The 20,764-nt window shown below is 41.0% G+C and overlaps 1 protein-coding gene across 1 annotated transcript in view; it reads left to right on the top strand.

Annotated features, from left to right (window-relative positions):
- STYK1 (STY kinase 1) overlaps positions 1-18,908 on the top strand; it is an 81,276-nt gene extending 62,368 nt beyond the window's left edge. The window contains exons 8-10 of the mRNA XM_089683223.1: positions 9,953-9,993; positions 13,267-13,363; positions 14,655-18,908. Of these exons, the coding sequence (XP_089539349.1) occupies positions 9,953-9,993; positions 13,267-13,363; positions 14,655-14,859 (343 nt within the window). The 3' untranslated portion in view covers positions 14,860-18,908. The remainder of the gene's footprint in view (positions 1-9,952; positions 9,994-13,266; positions 13,364-14,654) is intronic.
- Positions 18,909-20,764: the final 1,856 nt, after the last annotated feature.

Here is a 20,764-nt window from a genome sequence, read left to right on the forward strand (position 1 = left end):
TAAACGTACATACACACCCAATGCTGATTTCTGCCCTTCCTTCCAGACCTCATCCCCACCTAAAGATTTGGTTTTGCTAGGCATGTTATTATCTAGTTTACGAATCTTGGCCGTTTTCTGACCTTGCTGCTTGCCACCTGGTACCTTACACCTGTCTGCCTGCCTCTGCCAACCACACAATATCTCATTATGCCCATTATTGTTTATCTTGGCACTCATACCAATCCTGAAACACCCTCTCTCCATCTTTGGGGTGTGCCATCCTAAAAAGGTGCTTGAAACAAGGCCCTCCATCACATCAGCCTTCCACCCACATACACAATAATCTTCTTATTTTGTAACAGCAAAAACATATTTGTGGTAAATATTGGTAGCAAGGTATTGATCTCTCCTAAGATAACATTGTATAAAGCTTGTTAAAAGGAATGTAAGACTTGTAGCACACTATCTGACCTTTACAGCCTAAAGACTTGTAGAACTTCCTGTTCAACAATATAAGACATGATTATAAAAGGACTAATTTGTATGAAGTTTACCATTTACTTTACAAATGTATTCAGAAGTAAAATAACATGGTGTTTATGGTCTACATTTTAATTGCTGCTGGTTAAATTATTATATAGAATTTATATAACCCCATCCACATAGTATCTAATGGATTATACTAACGTTCAACTGCAATGGCTGTACAAAATGTGCACATTCTTTCATATGGTAGTGGAAGGAAAGAGTAGACATTATAGTTTAAAGTTGAATTCCAGGCAAAATAGCTACAGTATATATACAGCTGGAATATATACAGTATATAAGGAATTTGTGTTAGCACTTAGGTACTGAAGCATAACTGATTGTCTTCTTGTGCTGTTTCTCCCTTGCTACAGTTTTGGCTCTGTTGTACAGGGCAGCAACAGGCTGATACCAATTGAAATTCGGGAAAAAAAAATTATGTTTAAATTTGAAGGGGGAAAAACATTTACCATTGCAGTGGGGAGGGACCCACTGCAAAGATTAATTGCATGTTTTGCCTAGGGCAGGCCTCCTCTTCATGCAGCCAATCTCCCAAAGACTCGGGTTACAGCTGACGCCATCCTGTACATTGGAAGCCTGCCCACAATCCTGAGTGGAGAATGTCGACTTACCATATTACCATATTTATCATCCCCTAGGCCAGTGGTCGGCAAGCCGCGGCTCGCGAGCCACATGCGGCTCTTTACACGCTTTAATGCGGCTCTTGTGTGCCGGGCGCCTGCTCCCCTCCCTCCTCTCGGGCGGCAGGGACTCTGCAGCGTGATCCAAAAAAAAACAGCCAGGGCAGCGCGCTCAAATGCAATGATTGGCCAGTCTCGCTGCCACTCACATCCTGATAGCCAGTGATTGGCTGTCAGGATGTGTGTAGGCGGGGCAGCGTGACGAACGTGAGAGGAGCTAGGCTCCTCTCACAGTCCGCCCTGAAGACCGGAACGGCGCGGGAACATGGCGAGAGGAACGTGCGGAGCAAAGGTAAGTGAATTGACACAGGGGGGACTTGGCTTACTACTTGGGGGGGAATAGTACTGTGAGGGATGAATTAATATGGGGAATGAATTACTATAGGGGGGATGAATTACTATAGGGTGGATGAATTACTATATGGGGGATAAATTACTATAGGGGGGGTGAATTACTATATGGGGGATGAATTACTATATGGGGGATGAATTACTATAGGGGGGATGAATTACTATATGGGGGATAAATTACTATAGGGGGGATGAATTACTATATGGGGGATGAATTACTATATGGGGGATGAATTACTATAGGGGGGATGAATTACTATATGGGGGATGAATTACTATGGGGGATGAATTACTATATGGGGGATGAATTACTATATGGGGGATGAATTACTATGGGGGATGAATTACTATATGGGGGATGAATTACTATATGGGGGATGAATTACTATGGGGGATGAATTACTATATGGGGGATGAATTACTATGGGGGATGAATTACTATGGGGGATGAATTACTATATGGGGGATGAATTACTATGGGGGATGAATTACTATATGGGGGATTAATTACTATATGGGGGATGAATTACTATGGGGGATGAATTACTATGGGGGATGAATTACTATATGGGGGATGAATTACTATATGGGGGATGAATTACTATGGGGGATGAATTACTATGGGGGATGAATTACTATAAAAACTTATTGAAACTAAAAACAGTGTACCATCCTATGTATTTTCAGTTTTAAAAATGTGGCTCTCAAAATAAATTTCAATCGTGGTTTTGGCCAGTTTTGGCTCAGTTGAAAAAAAAAGGTTGCCCACCACTGCCCTAGGCAAATGAGCAGTTAACACTTGCAGTGGTTAGGGGACCCACTGCAGGGGTAAAGGTTTTTCTTCACTGAAGTTCAGGTTTAATTAGGTATTAAGGAATATAGCGCTGCATTAATCTCTGCCTTTTATATATGCCTAAATTTCAGCTTTACTTATTGAAGGTTCTGTTTTCCTGGACCTTAATATCCTCTTTTTGGAATAAGAATTTACATATTTCCAACAAAAAAACAGAGGCATTATTTTCCAATTTTTACTGATGTTTGAGATATTGCTTTTTATGTTTCAATATTTTTATTAAGTTTTTCATAGATAAACAGGGAAAAACAGGGAAAAGAGATATGGTTCATTCATACAATATTGCAATAGACAAAAAATAGTTCAGCATTTTTGTTGTGATTCCGCCCATTGGACGGATGAGGTGTTGGTCTTGTTTAGCAATAGGTATTCGTGTGCATATGATGAACCTTGGTGAGGAGTTTGGGGTGTTAGGGGGGTTTTGGTGGAGAGGTGGGGGAGGGTAGGATTGGGGGAGGAGGGATATAACTGGGTAATTGAGGAGATACCAGTCTTGGTATGGGAGGTAATTTCATCTTATGAAGTGTCATCAGGGTTGTACAGAACATTTTGGGTGATTTAGCCATCGGGTCCATTGGTTATTGAATTTGTGATAGGAAGAAGTGTTAATTGCGGATAATTTTTCCATTTGGCATTGAGTGTTAAGGTCTATAATTAATGAAGTGATTGAGGGGGTATTATTTGTGTTCCATAATCTAGTAATATTAATTTTGGCTGCAAAGAGTATGTGGGTAATAATTGTTCGGGAATGGGGAGGGAGTTTCTCGATTCTGATGTGTAGGAGTGCTAATGAGGGGTTCGGGACTATCAAAATTTTGTTTATTTCGGAGATTAATTGAAAAGTAGTATTCCAGAAGGATCGAAGTGACTTGCATGACCACAGAATATGTAGTGTTGAGCCTGGCTCACCACATTGTCTCCAGCATGTAGGAGATTGTTTCGAGTAGTAGAAGGAGAGTTTGACCGGGGTCAGGTACCATTGGTGGAGTATTTTTAGATATGACTCCCAGTGGGAGCTGCATCGGGTAGCTTTATAGGTAATGTTGAAGGTATTTTCCCAGCATTTTAAAGTTATTTGGTCTGATAGAGTTTTTTCCCAGTTGGTTAGGGAGGTTGTTTGTAGAGTGAATTGTAAGTTTATGAGGTATGTATAGAAGGTGGATATACCTTTACCTGGGTATTGAGGTTTGGTAAAAAAGATGTAGGCTGTAATTGGTATCATAGTGTTGTGGGGTAAACTAGTTGTTTGTAGACAATGAGCGATTCTTAGGTATGTCAAATTTTCAGTAGTAGGTATATTATATTTGGATTAGAGAATTTGGAAAGGGTATATAGATTGATTGATATAGAGGTCTGTTATGTTGGTTATTCCTTGTTTTGTCCATTGGGATAGGTCTAATGAGAGAATAAGAAGGTGTAGTATATTGGTTGGAGTAGGTATATGTTTAAAGTCTTTAAACTTAGTGGATAGGAGGTCCCGCCAAGCTTGTAGGAAGGCTAGAATGCAGGGATGTTTTAGTTAGGGTTTTATTCGGTTGGTCAGTGGGGTCAAAAGTGTATTTTGGGGTTTAAGTGGTTGAAAAGGGAGGGTTTCCATTATGGACCAAATTTTTTCCTTCAATGGATTCCACCAGAAATATAGTTGGTCTAAAAGAGTAGCTGTGTAATAAGACTTGAGGTGTGGGAGTCTTGCTCCTCCTTTAGTTGTAGGTCATATTAAAAGATTGGTGTAACATCTCGGTTTTTTCGAGTTCCATAGGAACTTTGTGAGGATTAGAGAAGAATGAATTAGGGATTGGTATGGGGAGTGTGCAAAATATGTATAAGACTTTGGGTAAAATATACATTTTTAGAGTCGCCACTCGGCCTATTTTGGAGAGTTCTGAGGTGCGTAAAGTGTTTAGTTCTCGGGGATAGTTTCAAGCAATATTTTGTGATTTGCTGTGTATGTCTGTCGTTGGTGTGAGTCTGATTCCTAAGTGAGTAATGCTATTTGTTTCCCATAAAAATGGGAATTGTTTGGCTAGTTGGGTTTGGAGTTGGGCTGAGATGTGAAGGTTAAGTATGGAAGATTTGGGTTCATTAAGTTTGTAATATGAGACTGTTGAGTAGGTATATAGGTGTGAGCGAATCGTTTGGAGGGATTTTTTTGGGTTGGTCACCATTAATATTATATCGCCCGCAAATAGGCTGATTTTGTGTTCCATGTTAAGATGTGTGATTCCTGTAAATGATCGGTCCTCTCTGAGTTTGGAAGCTAGGGGTTCAATAAAGAGTGTAAAATTATCGGAGAGAGTGGGCAGCCTTGTCTTGTACCGTTTCAGATGTCAAAGGGGTCAGATAATGTGCCATCTGTCAGAACTCTAGCGGATGTGAATATAATGACAAGATGGCTTTCATCATCCAACCTGTGATGCCAAATTTTTGAAGAGTGAGTTGCATGAATTGCCAATGTATCCAGTCAAATGCTTTCTCTGCGTCTGGAGATAGGAGCAAGGAGGGGCTCTTAGTACTATCTAAGTTGTGTAGCAGGGAGATAATTCTTCTGGTAGCATCGGGTGCTTGGCCACCTGGGATGAAACCTACTTGATCTGGGTGAATTAGGGTGGGGAGAATTCTTCGGGATATGATTTGTGCGTATAGTTTTATGTTGGTATTGAGTAACAAAATCGGCCTGTAGTTTTAGACAAGTTGGGGGTCTTTGCCAGGTTTTGGTATAGTCGTTATGAAGGATTTCAACATGTCTTTGGGGAATGAGCCTGTGGTGGCAGCATGATTGAAGAGTTTGGTCAGGCGTGGTGATAAGTCTGTGGAAAGGTGTTTCTAGTATTCGTTAGTGTATCCGTCGTTTCCTGGTGATTTGTTAATTGGGAGTGTTTTAAAGGTCGTTTCTATTTCTTTGGGTGATATTGGGGAAGAAATGGTGTCAAGTTGGTCTGAGGATAGTTGAGGGAGATTGGTTGTTTGGAAAAATTGTTGTATGGATGTGATTGTTGGTTGAATGGTGTCAGGGTCGTTTTTAAGGTTGTATAGATTTTGGTAGTATACTGCAAAGGCGTTCGCTATGTCTTGTGGGTTTGTATTTAGGGTATTCGTAGATGGGTGTTTAATTGAGGCTATTTTGGATTTCAGCCATTTTTGTTTTACCGATTTGGCTAGCAAAGAGCTGGCTTTGTTACCTAGTGGGTAGAATTTGGCTTTAATTTTTTGGAGATTTAGATCATATTTGTGGAGTAGAAGGGATCTTAATTTATTTTTATCTGCTGTCAGGAATGCAGAGATTGTTGGGTCTTGGGATTTTTTGTTTCTTTCCTCATTTGTTTTGATTGAGGTTAGGAGATTATCTATTTGTTGGGTTCTGTTTTTGTTGACGCAAGCGTTTAGTTGTATCAGAATACCTCTCATGTATGCTTTATAAGTTGACCACAGAGTGGTTATGGATATATCAGGAGTATCATTAAATTCAAAGAATGTTCTGTGTGCATCTATTATTTGTTGCTTGTAGTCTTGGTTCTTCAGCAAGATTGCGTTCAATCGCCATAAACGGGGTATCGGCGAATGTTAGCTGTCAAGAGAGATTGTGATCGGAGCATGGTCTGACCAAGTAATGGTACCAATCTTGGAGGAGGTGACGTGTTGTAGAGTCCATTTATCGGTGATGAAGAAGTCAATTCTAGAGTAGGATGAGTGGGATGGAGAATAGTAGGTATAGTCCTTTTCTGTACTGTGTTGGCATCTCCAGATGTCATAGAGATCGTTGGAATGAAGAAATTGGTTGAAGGATTGTTTTGAAGATCTTGTTTTGGATGATTTGTCGAGAAGAGGGTTCCCGATAGTGTTAAAGTCTCCGCCGATGAGTAGTCTGCCTTTTCTGTGTTGATTTATGGTGGAGTTAAGTTTGTTGAAGAATTGGAGTTGATTGGTGTTAGGACCATAGACGTTCACCAATGTATATGTAGTATCATTGATTTTGCAGATCAATATGTGGTAGCAACCTTGTGATTCCGCTGTTGCCGAAATAAATTGGAATTGCAGGGAGTCTCTTATGGCTGTAATGACGCCATTTTTCTTTTTAGGATTCGTTGCCATATATACTGTGGAGAACTGAGGAATATTGAATTTAGGGATTTTGGATGAGGCGAAATGGGTCTCTTGTGGGAATACGATGTCAGGTTGAATGGAGCAGACTTCTCTCGAGAGCAGGGACCTTTTGAAGGGGGAGTTGAGACCTCGGACATTTAGCGAAGATATAGTAATCATTTTGTTGATTGTAGATGGTTTGAATTCCGTAGCTGTGGTGATTCAGATGCAATGGAGAGAAGTGGTTTTCCGCATGGCGGAGGTGATGGACCGGCAGGTTTGCAGCTTTGTGAGCATGGGTTTGTTATTTTTGTGGATTGGGTGTTCAATTGTGTTGAGGGGGTTGTTGAGAGGGGCCGTTCTAGCGACTGATGACTGGTAGCTTGGGGTATGAACAAGGGTAAAAACAGGGGTAAAAAAGACTTGCAAACAAAGCAAGTAGCATGTGTTGCAGTATCTGGAGCAGTATCTGGAGCATGTGTAGCAGAGAAAGGAGCATGTTCTTAATGGAAATCTCCGTGATAGGTTGGTCAGAAGCAGGATAGGATTCGATTATAGATGGAGCATTTGCAGATAGGATAGTAGTTGAAAGAGAAGGTTGTTGTCTGTCAGGGGGTGATCCTGTGTCCAGTCTGGGCCTGGATTTTGCCGGGCTGCTGGATGTGGGAGACAGGGGGAGAGGACTCACCAGGATCCCCTGGGTATAGCGATCCTTTCAGCCTGGGGTCCGGATGGTATGCTGCCTGGTGGTCTGTGGTCTCCCCTTGCTGCTGTTGCTGGGCAGACAGGCCGTTCTGCAGGGGGCCAGTGCCATCTTGGCTGCAGGGCCCGAGTGCCGGGAAGAAGCTAGTCATTTTTCCGGGATGACCCGGCATTTTCCTCCTGCGTTTCATAGCCCTTTTGGATGGCAAGGGGTTAATGGCTCTAATGAGCTTATTGATTTTCTCTGGGGCCGTAGTGTGCCGATGTCACGCTGGCGGGTGGACGGAGTTCTCTTCAGTGAGCGTCCATCCCCGTAGTCAGCTGCGCATGCGCCTCGAGATATTGCTTTTTATATATTACCAATCTTTCCACATAAATCTTTCCACACCAAGCTCTCCACATAAATAGCCTCAGTGGACAAAGCTTTACTAGCTTTACTATGCTACAAATAGACTTATGTAAACTGGCATTGCCTATAATATTCTATGACAAGTGGTTACATATGTAGGATTCTATTGACTCTTCTTTTGCATATGTGTCTTAGTAAATGTAAAGCATATGTTTACTATGTTCTTATGTTATGCTGGATGTTTTTGGTGTATTGGGAACTTTTAAGTTCCATTTTGGATTCTTTGCGCTGTAAAATAGCATCTCATGGGGTGGAAAAGTGAGTCCATGGCACCAACTGGTGATTGACTATGAGACCACATTTTCTGCTTTGTACTCATAAAAATCAGTTCCTATGCACACTAAAGCGATTAATTGTGGTGCCTTAAAACACGTTATGGCATGTGTTATATAGTTACATAGTTAGTCTGGTCAAAAAAAGACACAAGCCCATTCAACCAACAGCCCAGTTCAACCAACAGAAATGGAAAACAAATACACAATCCTATATACACAATCCTATACCCAGAGTTGGTCTAGAGGAAGGCAAAAAAAAAAACCCCAGTAAAGCATGATCCAATTTGTTCCAGCAGAGAAAAAAATTCCTTCCTGATCCCCCAAGAGTTAATCGGGTATTCCCTGGATCAACTTTACCTATAAATATTAGTATCCAGTTACATTATGTGCATTTAGGAAAGATTCCAGGCCTTTTTAAAGCAATCTATTAAGCTGGCCAGAACCAACTCTTGAGGGAGTCTATTCCACGTTTTCACAGCTCTTACTGTGAAAAAAACCTTTCCATATTTGGAGATTAAATCTCTTTTCCTCCTGACAAAAGACTGCCCCCTTGTCCTCTTTGATGACATTAAAGTGATTGTTGATCATATAAAGTTGATCATGTAACCCCTTAATCTCCTCTTCTCAAGAGAGAATAAATTAAATTCCTCTAATGTGCGTTAACCTCCCTAGCGGTATGATTATTTCAGATTTTTGGTGCTGAAAGCGGTACCATTTTTTTGCATGGAAATATGTATTTTTTTTATTGTAGGCCTGTAATTTAGGAATAACTCACTGAAATCTGTCTGAACAAGAGTCTAGTAAACATTCCGGATATGATAAAACCTGAAACGCAAAATCATAAATTATAATTTAAGAAATAATCATAAAAAATAATAATATAATAAATTTAATTAAATAATATAATCAAACCAAAAACACTGAAATTTGAAATATAGCGCCAAGTTCGCACATCACTGAGCAAAGTCGCAGAATCGTTTTCAGTGTCTGATGAGGAATTTCCCCACAAATCATTATCACTCAATTCTGTAAGTGGTTCTGATTTACTATCGCTGTTCTCTAGCCGGTCTAAAACCGCTTTTGAAATAAAGGGACGCTTTTTGGACGCCATGGACTTTTCTAAGTTTTCAGGCAGAAAGAACAGTCAAAATGCAGGCAGGGGACAGGACAAAGCAGTAGGGACAAAATGTATGTGAAATGTTTTGAAACAGCAATGTTTTACTATGTAATAATCATTTTTAAAAAAATGCCATTTTTAAAAAAAATTCAAATTTACCGCCGGTTCCGGCGCCCGTATGTCCCGACGTCACAGGGACCGGAACACGGAAGCCGGATGCCGGCATCGGCCGGAGGAGATGGCCGGGGACACTGCAGGGGACGCATCGCAGGAGCGAAGGACAAGGTAAGTGCTGCAGGGACTCCCTATGCAACGCTGCATGGTAATCCCGAGTGTAGCTTGGGGTTACCGCTTTTGGCACTGAAACTTTACCCCGAGCTTCACTCGGGAATACCGCTAGGGAGGTTAATTTAGGTCAGCCCATTTAATTATGAATTGGCTGCCAATGGATGAAAAAACACATATGGACCTTTTTTTGAAATGCAGCGCACCACAATGCATTGTACGTGTCCTGTGATGAGCCACTGTGCGTTGTACATTGCATTGTACTGTACAGTGGGTTGGGGTGCCATTCACAATGAACACAGCACATAGAGCATAATGAGCTTTGCCACAACAAACAAGTGTGAATGGGCTCTAAGGGAGTCTTAATTAAAATTTACTACCATTATATTTTCTGTTAGTAGTAGTACTGTCAGTAACTTGCAGTGATTGAGTGCCCCTCTATCTCAAGCAGGATGAGATAGAGATTTTAAAATGTTGAATCTGAAGCTGTGTTTTGAACTTTAGTTACATAGAAACTACTGTATAAAGTGATACATTTTTGTTAAAAGTCAGTTATTTATATCATTTCATTTATTGCTTTAAAAACTGTTTTATTATTTGTGTATTCATTTAGTTTTGTACTGATACGTGTGATCTGATGATTGTTCTGTTAATTCCTTTTTGTTCATTTAGATGGTCCTTTGGAATTCTTCTTTATGAGATGATAACTTTAGGTAAGTGTTGATATCTGTAAAATAAGGTACATGAGGTGTACTTACAACAATCATGGTGATAGCTATGATGGTAGTTATTATTACCTTCACCAATTTGACCATAAATGCTATCGTATGTGTAAATAATGGAGGAAAAAAGTGTCTGTGATAGCAATCCATTCAAAACATTCAAAATTATTTCTGTAATTTCTGGCACGTCATGGAGTCACTGTGCTACTTATCACTCCAATGAGGAAGCTGGATGTGCGGAGAAGGAATGGGAAGCTGCAACCAGTATACAGGAATTTAAATTACAAGACTGTTAGGTGATACAGAATAACAAAGCTTTTGACAGGTAAATTAGTAACTGGTGCACTTAACTGCCACTTTAATATGACTCACCTTTGCAGCTGTGTATGAAATTATAATTTACTTCCCATTTAACCTTTTTGGTCACGTGGCTTTTATTTTATTTTATCACCCCTTTATTTTTTTATGGTTCAACAAAAGCTATGCTATTTCACCTGTCTACTGGAAGTGGCATAAAATATTGAAAACAATGAATGCAAAAATATAGCCTTTTCAAATTAGAACAATGTAACTCAAAGTAAGTGCATCTACATATATATTTTTATTGAACTATTATTGTGCTATATCACCAGTTTGAAAGTGCAAACAGTAATGTTCAAAGTGCAGTGCTGTATAATACTCAGAGATTAGGTTTCACTGATATGGCTACCATATATCTGGTTGCTGTGGTTACCTAACTTTGTACATCACCTTTGGTCTTTTCCCTGCTTCATCAAAGGTAAAGTCTATGAAAAAGATGAAAATGCATCAATTAAATAAATGTATGTGACTCACTGAATCACTTGACTTCTTTAAGAAGCTAAAACCATAATGTGGGAATCTTTGTTTTTCCAGCTCAGCTAGTAGACTGGGTTGGGACTTTCTGCTGCACTTTCAGTCTGTTACATAATTTCTCCCTTGTACTCTGTACTTGTATGTACTCTAAAAATTGAGAATAAAGTGTTCAGTTACATCCAGGGGCGGACTGACCATTTGGAAACTCGGGCACTGCCCGAGGGCCCGAGGTCAGTAGAGGCCCCATGAGATGCCCCTGGTACCTTTTTCATAGCCTTTTTTGAGTTTGGGCAAGGAAACAAGGGCCCCATGATCCCCTATTGCCCGGGGACCCATAAGCTGTCAGTCCACCCCTGGTTACATCCTACATGAGACGTAATTGTTCATGATGCTGCCAGGACTCCATTTACAAGAGAACACCCATGCACACCAATATGATATGTATAAGGGTTGCTAAAACAAGCAGTCCAAGGAACTGCAGTGAAATCACAAGCAGAGGCTGTTTGCTTGCATGTAATTCAGTCCCACAGATTAGCATTTTTGCATAATGAAGGTGATTAAAGGATAGGTGTACTTTTAGCTCACTTATGCTTCATTATCCACCTCCCCTCTACCCATGGTTTTAGCATTTAATATACTCACCCCAGAAAATCATTGTCTTCAGAATGCCCACTGCTCAATGGGGCCAAATTTAAAGCAGTAGTAAAGTCTGCTTTTTTACATGTACCTAGATAAGCCTTACCTGTAGATACAGTGAATGTCTCCTAAATGTGCCCCGTTTGGGAGATATTTCCATTTGTAGCAGCCGCTGATGTCATTGGGGCATGCATACTGAGCTCTGAATGGATGGCACACTGAGTTTGCTGCCCATTCAGAGCACTGTGCCACTATCATTACTCCTGTGCGCATATGTGAGAGTGACTTCATGGCGGCTCAGCCAATCAAACAGCTGGAGCCCGGAAGATAGATCAGGTAAAGATGGAAGCCCTGGCACGCTGTTGGAGGTATCCGTTTTGCAGGCTTGTCATAACGAGTCATAATGTGTTAGTATGCGCTGCATACTAGCACATTATTACATTAACCCGCAGGAGACCAAATATATATATGTATGTGTGTGTGTATATATATATATATATATTTTTTTTTTTTTTAAGCAAACTTTACTCCTGCTTTGATAGAGTCATATTATATTTTTGGACATTGGACACCACCCAGCATTCAAACTCACTAGTGCACCAAGATGGGTTTCCCCAACAACACCTCTTCTCATACCCAATGGAACTGATTTACTAGATCATATGCAAAATACATTTTTACTTTGCAGAGTGAAATTTTACTTTACTAGGTGAATGAGGTGAACTAAGTGAAAAGTCAAAATATCCAATCATATGCAAGGAAAAAAAATGGATTTTTGAACAACTTCACCTCATTCACTAAACTAAGTGAAAACTCACTCATCAAAGTGGAAATTCACTTAGGTTAGTAAATGAGGTGACAATTTTCTGACTTCTATTCTATCCTCAGTCATTTGTAAACAAAGATCTTTTTTTTTTCTTTTTTTTTCATTTTATGTGCACGTTCATTTTATTATGATTGAGCGTTCTTTCCAGGTTAATGTTTACTTTGTTTCACCTTATTTACTAGGATACATGAAAATTCCTTTTGCAAAGTTAAAATTCACTTTAAAGGAAAACATGTTTTACTTTTTTAGTGACCCCCCCTGGGGCACTGTATGAAAATGTATTTCAATTTACTAAGGGTCGATATGAATCCCACAAACAGTTACCTAGTGGTTGAAGAGTTATTAGTTTTAAATAAAAAGGTAATTTAAATTCATGTACCTTAGAAAATGCTATGTTTATTACAGAGATGGTTAACCTATCTCAGCATACATTTTCATTTTATAACATCACCATTGTAATAGTAATACAAACGACAGTTGCTTTTGACAATCCAATATAAGTTTTGTAAAAAAATCCGCTTTCATGTTGTGAGTTCTCCCTGTCTGCTCACCATCTCTTTCCACAACTTCCTGGATTCCCTGCATGCTTTGCAACATCTCCTCCGCTGTCTACATTCATTTTCTAAGGACTACATATCCCATGACACCTTGTTGCCTGCAAGTAGTGATTCCTGTACTGAATAGACCTCCTGAAACTCCTCCTCTCAGCACCTCTTTGGTTCAGAAGCCAGGTTCTGTGAAATGTGTGACACAGCAATGCCTACTCACAGGACATAGTGAATACATGTCACAGAATTCAAGGAAGGTAATGTGTGGGTATCTTCACAAAGTAAGTTTATAAATGTCCAGATCATTCAGATTAATAGGAGTAGGCTAAAAATAATTGAAAACTAAAGTGGGAATGAATATGACTTTACATTTTGACCACAGGTCTGCTTTAATCATATCTTCTCACTCTTCATTTTCAGGTGCTCCTCCATTCCCAGAGGTTCCTCCATCAGGCATCTTGCAACATTTGCAGCGTGGTAACATCATGAAGAGGCCTTCCAGCTGTAAACAGATTTTGTAAGGGACTAATATATTCATTGCTTTCAAATACATTTTTTATGGTAATGTCTTTTATTAGTCAAAAAATGTCAGGAAATGCGCTGGTGTTTACCGCCATGACCAATTAGATGTTAGCTTTAATTTTCTAATTTGAGCTAGAGCAGGGGTCTCCAAACTTTCTAAACAAGGGGTCAGTTTACTGTTCTTCAGACTTTAGGAGGGCCGGAGTGGCCAATGGGAGTAGAAAACTTCCCACGTCAGTAGGAGTAAAAAAAATGACATAGTGCTTGTAGTCAGTGGAAGGTGGGGAACAGGAGGAATAGTGTGCAGTCATTGGTATTAGTGGGAGGAACAATGACCCATCATTGGTATTAGTGGGAGGAATAGTGTGCTATCATTGGTATTAGTAGGAGTAATAATGCCCCATAATTGGTATTAGTGGGAGGAATAGTGCCCCATCATTGGTGACAGTGGGAGAAATAGTGCCCCATCATTGGTGACAGTGGGAGGAATGGTGCCGCATCATTGGTGACAGTGGGAGAAATAGTGCCCCATCATTGGTGACAGTGGGAGAAACAGTTCCCCATCATTGGTGACAGTGGGAGGAATGGTGCCCCATCATTGGTGACAGTGGGAGGAATGGTGCCCCATCATTGGTGACAGTGGGAGAAATAGTTCCCCATCATTGGTGACAGTGGGAGGAATGGTGCCCCATCATTGGTGACAGTGGGAGGAATGGTGCCCCATCATTGGTCACAGTGGGAGAAATAGTGCCCCATCATTGGTGACAGTGGGAGGAATGGTGCCCCATCATTGGTGACAGTGGGAGGAATGGTGCCCCATCACTGGTGACAGTGGGAGGAATGGTGCCCCATCATTGGTATCAGTGGGAGAAATAGTGCCCCATCACTGGTGACAGTGGGAGGAATAGCACCCTATCCTTGGTGACAGTGGGAGGAATAGCACCCTATCCTTGGTGACAGTGGGAAGAATAGCACCCTATCCTTGGTGACAGTGGGCGGAATAGCACCCCATCATTGGTGACGGTGGGAGGAATGGTGCCCCATCATTGTTATCAGAAGGAAAAATGCCCCATAGTTGGTGCCAGTGGAAGAAATGGTACCTCCTTGTTGGTGTCAGTGGGAGGAATACTACCCTGAGGGCTGGACAGAGGCAGGCAAAGGGCAGCAGTTTGGAGAACACTGAGCTAGAGGAATGACTGCTGTGGTCTGATTGGTTCAATGATTTTAGGACATCTGATACGCATTCTTTGTTTAATGATGTCTTTGTGTAATCATTTGTTTTGCAGATACAACATTATGAAATCTTGTTGGGAATGGAAGGTATCTGTCAGAATTTCTCTTTCTGAATTGCGTAAGCGCCTGGAAAATGGGAAGAAAACTGCAAATGACAGGACAGTGCTACAGGTTCCAGAGCTTGTGGTACCTGAGCTGTATGAAGGTGTAGCTGGGACAGAGCCTATCAAAATGGAGACCGATTACACTGTTCTTTAACAGCGACTTCTTCAAAGACTTACTTGGCTGGTTACAAAATGACTTGAAATTATTTATTTATGTGAACTATAATTTTTTCTTTCTTTCTTTTTTTATATATGAAGGAATATTTTTGTGTACTTAATATGAAAATATAAAATGAACTCTGACCTAATCATGGGGATGTTACATTAACATTTCTGATCCTATCCCAGTGGTCCCTGGACAGTAGGAAAAGATCATCTTCCTTTCCGACAACTCTCTGTCACCAGTAACCAGTGATTGGAGGATACTTATACACCTATGCTCTGCTGTCACATTTCTCAGTGATTTTTCTCATCTCTGTTTACAAAAATTTTATATTTTTTTATAAGTTTGGGGTGTGTTGTTGGAAATGCTTCAAATTTAAAGCGAACCTATACATAGAGTTTATAAACCAAAGGAAAATATGTCTGGGCTGTAAAGGTATATACTAGATGTGCCTGCATTACAATTCTGATTCTGTTTTAGAACTGTGGAAAGCTTTGCTTTATAGAACTATAGACAAACCCTTTTTTCATTTTGGATAGAGTAAAGGAGTTTTATGACCCCTGAAAGGTTTATCTTGCCATCTTTGTCCCACTGGGGAGATTTCCCTTCACTTCCTGTCCCATAACCAAACCAGGAAGTGAGAGGAAATCCCTACAAATAAAGGGAATTTCTTGAGGACCTCCAGGTCTCCGTAACTAATGTCCCCATTGGAAATTTGGGTTTGGTTTTACTTTCACTTTCAATGATAATGGTAAACAGGACAAATAGAGAGGGTGAATCTCCCTAATGGGGACACAGACAGCAATAAAAACTGACAGGTGTTCTAATTCCTCTCCACTCTATGCAAAATTAAAAAAAAAAAAGTTTTGCCTTTAGCTATCATTTTTAACTTTTAAAATCAACTGCAATAGTTTTGTGTGTTTCGCACAATTAAGAGAAGGTAGACCCTGATCCTTCACTGTAGCAACAGAGAAGCACCCCTCTCATGCTTCTGGCTGGGGTAAAACTTTTTCTCCGACAACAGCTCATCTAATTATGTATACTGTCCTGTGGACCATTTTATGTACTGGACTTTGTTTTTAGTGGCTATGTACCAGTTGCCTGGCTGTCATTGGCTTCACTACTGTCGTTGGTCGTTGTTATGGGCCCAAAACAAGCACTAAGGTAGACGAGTCAGAAAACAGTTGGCACAGCTAGGTGGGTGACATATATATATATATATATATATATATATATATATATATATATATATATATTGAAGCCATTGATGGAGCATGGCAGACCAGCAAGTAATGCACGATCTCCTGTGTTTTATCTCTGCGCATGCTGCAAGCACAGAATAATAAATGTGGATGTGCCAGATAATCCATACGCATGCGGTGTCAGCCCTGCCTACTTAGGATTAGAAATGACACAGGCCTTTCCTTGTCTCCTTATCTCCTTACCCCCCCCCCCCCCCCATCTCCGTAGCTCTTCCTCATATTCATAACCCTCATTGAGAACAAGAAGTTATCTGCTCACAATTTCTGGTAAAATAAATAGGTAGTTATTGAACAAATATAGCAAAACATTGTTAATAGTATATTCAGCAAACCAAAATGGGACTAATAAGAGAAGTTAATTGTTAGGGTTTACATACACTTTAATACAGATTTCCTTTAATGATAGCAATGGATAAGTCTGGTTTGGTTCAGTTACTGTACTTTTGAATTGGGGGTCCACTGTTCTGGCAATTCTGTAACTATATATATCTATGTAGGATTTTTTTGTGTTTTTAGTTTTTTTACAATATGGAGTCTAGAAGCTATTGACCATTTGTTTTTAATCCCTTAACACTGGCTGTACACATATGTCCCAGCACGGCAGTAGACTTTAAAGCCAGCCTGACACATTTATGCATACAGCCTGCAGCACTTTTTTTGTGTTAGCATCCCTAGCACTGTAACCATGCTGTCACCTGCTGTCACAGATCCTGGTCACATTTTACAATCAGAAGTCGAGGGAGGGGCATCTGATCACGTGATCACTGTGACTGCCAGACACATGGCTGGGAAACCCATGTCCTGTAACTCCCATTTCTGCCAGCTGGAAAAGGTTAATTTAAATACCTTCAAATGAGCTCTTTGTTCCATACACTTATGAAAATTTACAGTTGGATGTTTTCTATACCTTTATTAGACACCATTATAAATCACTTTATAAATCTGTATAGAAAGCATAGAATATAGGTCAGTTTTTTTCTTGGTTTGACTTCTGTTTCCGTTTTAAATCAGACTTTGATATAGACATTCAAAAAAATTACATATATTAAACAAGCAATACATGAGTCTTTAGTAACCTCTGTAGCTGCAGGAACTGTGGGGCAATTCATCTTCAAATTATATAACAGAGGCAGTGAAATGGCAGCTTTTCTCCCTTTGTTTGTTCTGGCAGCAAGGATCTTGCAGCCTGATCCATTCTAATGTAAACAAACACCAGGTGTTCTTAGCTATTAAATCAACTTAAAATCCCCATATGCACACAGCCAGTTAGGGTACTACATTGCCCAGATTAGCATATTTGCTGTAGTCAGCCATGGACAGTGTCAGCTTGTCAATGATTATTACATACTTCCTGTGTACCCACTGCAGAAATGCACTGATATGGGTGGTGTATGGCCCTAATAAGCCATATGCATAGCCCTTAGAATGAATTAAAATCCACAGTGCACGCAGCTACATAGGTAAGTAAAGGCTTGTTTTAAGGCTCAACTGATGTTTGTTAAGAATATGTAAGTAAATGTCCATGGCCTGGCAACGTGTTTATTTTAAACCCCAGCCCTCATTTTTTGGCCTGACATAAATGATGATCTTATCTCTATAGATCCTCCCAGATGCTGCTGTCTGGCCACTGTCATGGTTGGGGGGGGGGGTGTAACCATTGTTCAAAAAGGTTAGAAATCCTATTCTATTTTCTATTGCTGGCAACAGCCTTTGGCATTGCTCATTTGCTCAGCCTTCCTTGTGAGTTAGGCTGCCCTGAGGGTATTGGGGTCTTGCCTGAACCTCCAACCTTCTGCACATGGGTAATTTTTCTTGGATTGGCTGTATCTGCAAGATCACATCAGTAAAGTGGGGCAAATACTGTATATTTACATTTTAAATCCAGTCATGTATAACTGATGGATGAAGTGACATTTATTATTCAATACCTTATAAAACTGAGAGGGGGTATTCTGGATTTTCATCAAAATTCAGACACTTCTTTGCCCTGACCCCCTTACATCCTTTAGAATAACGTTTCTGGTACTGTTGTTTATATTGTATTCTCTATCATAGAGCCGGAACTGCAGGAAATTGTGCCCACACTGCTAGAGTTAACTTCTTGGTTAGGTCTAGGGGCATGGAAAAGTAGATTTACTTGTCTGATCTTCTGCCCCTCTGAGCTGTGAGACCAGTCCCCACAGGTCTTTTCCCCATGTCTCGGGGGTCTAAGGTAGTGGTGTTGTTAAGACCGGTGCAAAGTAGATAGACCTGCATTGGATGTGAGGATGTGAGGATGCCGAGGAACAGTCCACGACCAGAGCATTCAGGAGTACCCTCAGATGGAAGAGCAGAGGATCAGGTATGTAAAATCACTTTTACTCTCCCGTAGACTAAATGAGCAGTTAACCCTTGCAGTGCAAGCACAACCTACTGCAAGGGAGAATTTTTCATTTTCCAGGCCTTGGGGGTCTGCAATTACAGATTTCACCAGCAGGTGGCACTACAGACAAAAGATGTGAATGAGAGGAGGAGCTCTTCAACATGGACATGTCCAAAATTGTGTCCAAATGTAAGGACATTGAAGTCATTGAAATATTTGTACTGAAAATGGATGCCTAATGACGTTACAATAAGAACCTAGAAAATATATATGCAAACATATTGTCAGCTACGGAAGAGACCACAAACTTTGGCACCTTAATCTCAGGCTGCTTAAATATTTTAAAAACACTGAATGTTGCATATGTTTTGTTATGTTCAAATATGTTATATTTAATAAAATATTTTGTTTGCTTATTCATGTATTTTTTAATGTTTTCATTAATCATGATAACATTTAAGATTATACATAGCACACGCAGGTCCAGGTTTAAGGCAGCAGGGATTCTATAAGTAGAGTCTCTGTTAAGGAATGCTATAGTCCTTTTTAGTGTACCTCCTCAGACCTCGGATAAATCCTCCTCTCCAGCCAGCTGTACTGAGGGTATCCCTGAGCAAGGGGGTCCCAAGAGCTTGAAATTATCAGTCCAGGATGAAGACTAGTTGGGTATTGCACCTGACCACCCTCTCCCCTTATCTGGCCCAGGGGGTATAGCCACTCTGTCCTTTTCTGCTTGCATGGTGGGTTGGTGGCTGCCTTCAGGCCTTATGCTGGGCTGGCTCCTTCCCTGCTTCACAGGCTGTGCTCCAAAGGAGACTGTGAGGGGAGTGACTTTGGGGTGGGGGGACCCCTGTTGTTCCTCTTGTGTGTAGCCCACCCTGTGCCTGTTAGGGGTACAGGGTGGTCTGTCCTGATATTGTGTAAACATGTATAGGTGGGGTGTGTTCATTGTTTACTGCCATGTGGTCCCATTGTTCTATTATGTGTTTGTGTATTGACTTGGTGGGGGGTGTTTCCAGGAGCCCTCCTGATGGGACTGTCTGTTGGGATGTGTCTCTGATTGCTAAATTTGGTTTGCCCGCCCTGTGTCCTTATGCAGGGAGGTGGGATGTTCCCTTGAATGTTTATATCTTGTGTCTGCGGTAAAATAAAACAGTTGACTTCCTGTCTTAAGAAGAGTCTGGTGCTGTCTATTTCCTGCATGGTCAGCGGTGGTGTACGTGGATTTGTGGTCGGACAGGGAAGTTGGAGTCTAACGAAAATACCCAAGTGTGGTCTGGGTCCAGTTTCGTTACAGAGATGATGGGGCAGAGGAGATCCTCCCTTCCAGAATCCTGCCTGCAGCTGGGCTCTCCTCCCTGGGGCCCCCTCCCAGACTCCTCACTCCAGCCTTCCTCTCAGTCATCCTCCACGTGACACTGCACACCTCTTCCCAGGCTCAGCCATGTTTGAGGGTTGCCCTAGTCACCATGCCCAGCCTCCTGCCAGGGGATTGGCCAAGGTCCCTCAAACATGCAGATCTGGACCTCCTCCCCTCCTCTATCCCTGTTCCAGAAAGCTCTCCTGTTTCTTGAAATGTGGGAGGGTTCCAGAAGCCCTGAGCTGTAAGAGCCTCCCAGCCTGTTCTGAGGTGAACCCCTGCCTCACTCTCAGACTGACTCATCCCAGGCTGCTATTCAGCCTCTATCTAACAAAACAACAGACCTCCCTAACATTGAGGGAGTTACATCTGCTATCAGCTGGTAGCTAGGCCCACAGTTCACAGTGTATCTAAACCTAAGATCAAAAATGTGATACAGTCTTACCAGTCCTTAAAGTGTTACTAAACCCACAACAGTAAAATCAGTCTATATATGCAGTAAAGCATGCTTGATATACTCACTGTGGAACCTAAGGGGTGTATCCTCTGTATTGTGTAAAAAGGCTGTTTGATCCTGACTTCTGTGATCCTCCCCTTCTTCCAGTGTCCCCCTCTTATCTCTTGATAAGTCATATTGTGTGGAGACACTCTGCACATGCTCAGTTTGGTGTGTATTGCTAGAGAGTTTTTTTTTCTTGGGAGAGTGCATGTGATCAGCACAGGGCCAATCAGCACTGTGCAGACAGAGGTCAGGGCTTCTGCATCCTCCTAGAGCAAAATGAAAACTCCTCCTACAAGCTTTAACCAGTGCTCTGCTGATCACTGATAGAAGTCACAAGACTGCTCTAACTGCTGATGAGAAAATTTATATAACAGTTTATATTTACTAAAATAATTGCATTTCCATGTTCT

Source organism: Staurois parvus, unplaced genomic scaffold (genome assembly GCF_062004578.1).
Source record: "Staurois parvus isolate SC_StPar_1 unplaced genomic scaffold, SC_StPar_1.0 ptg000303l, whole genome shotgun sequence".
NCBI classification, from domain to species: Eukaryota; Metazoa; Chordata; class Amphibia; order Anura; family Ranidae; genus Staurois; species Staurois parvus.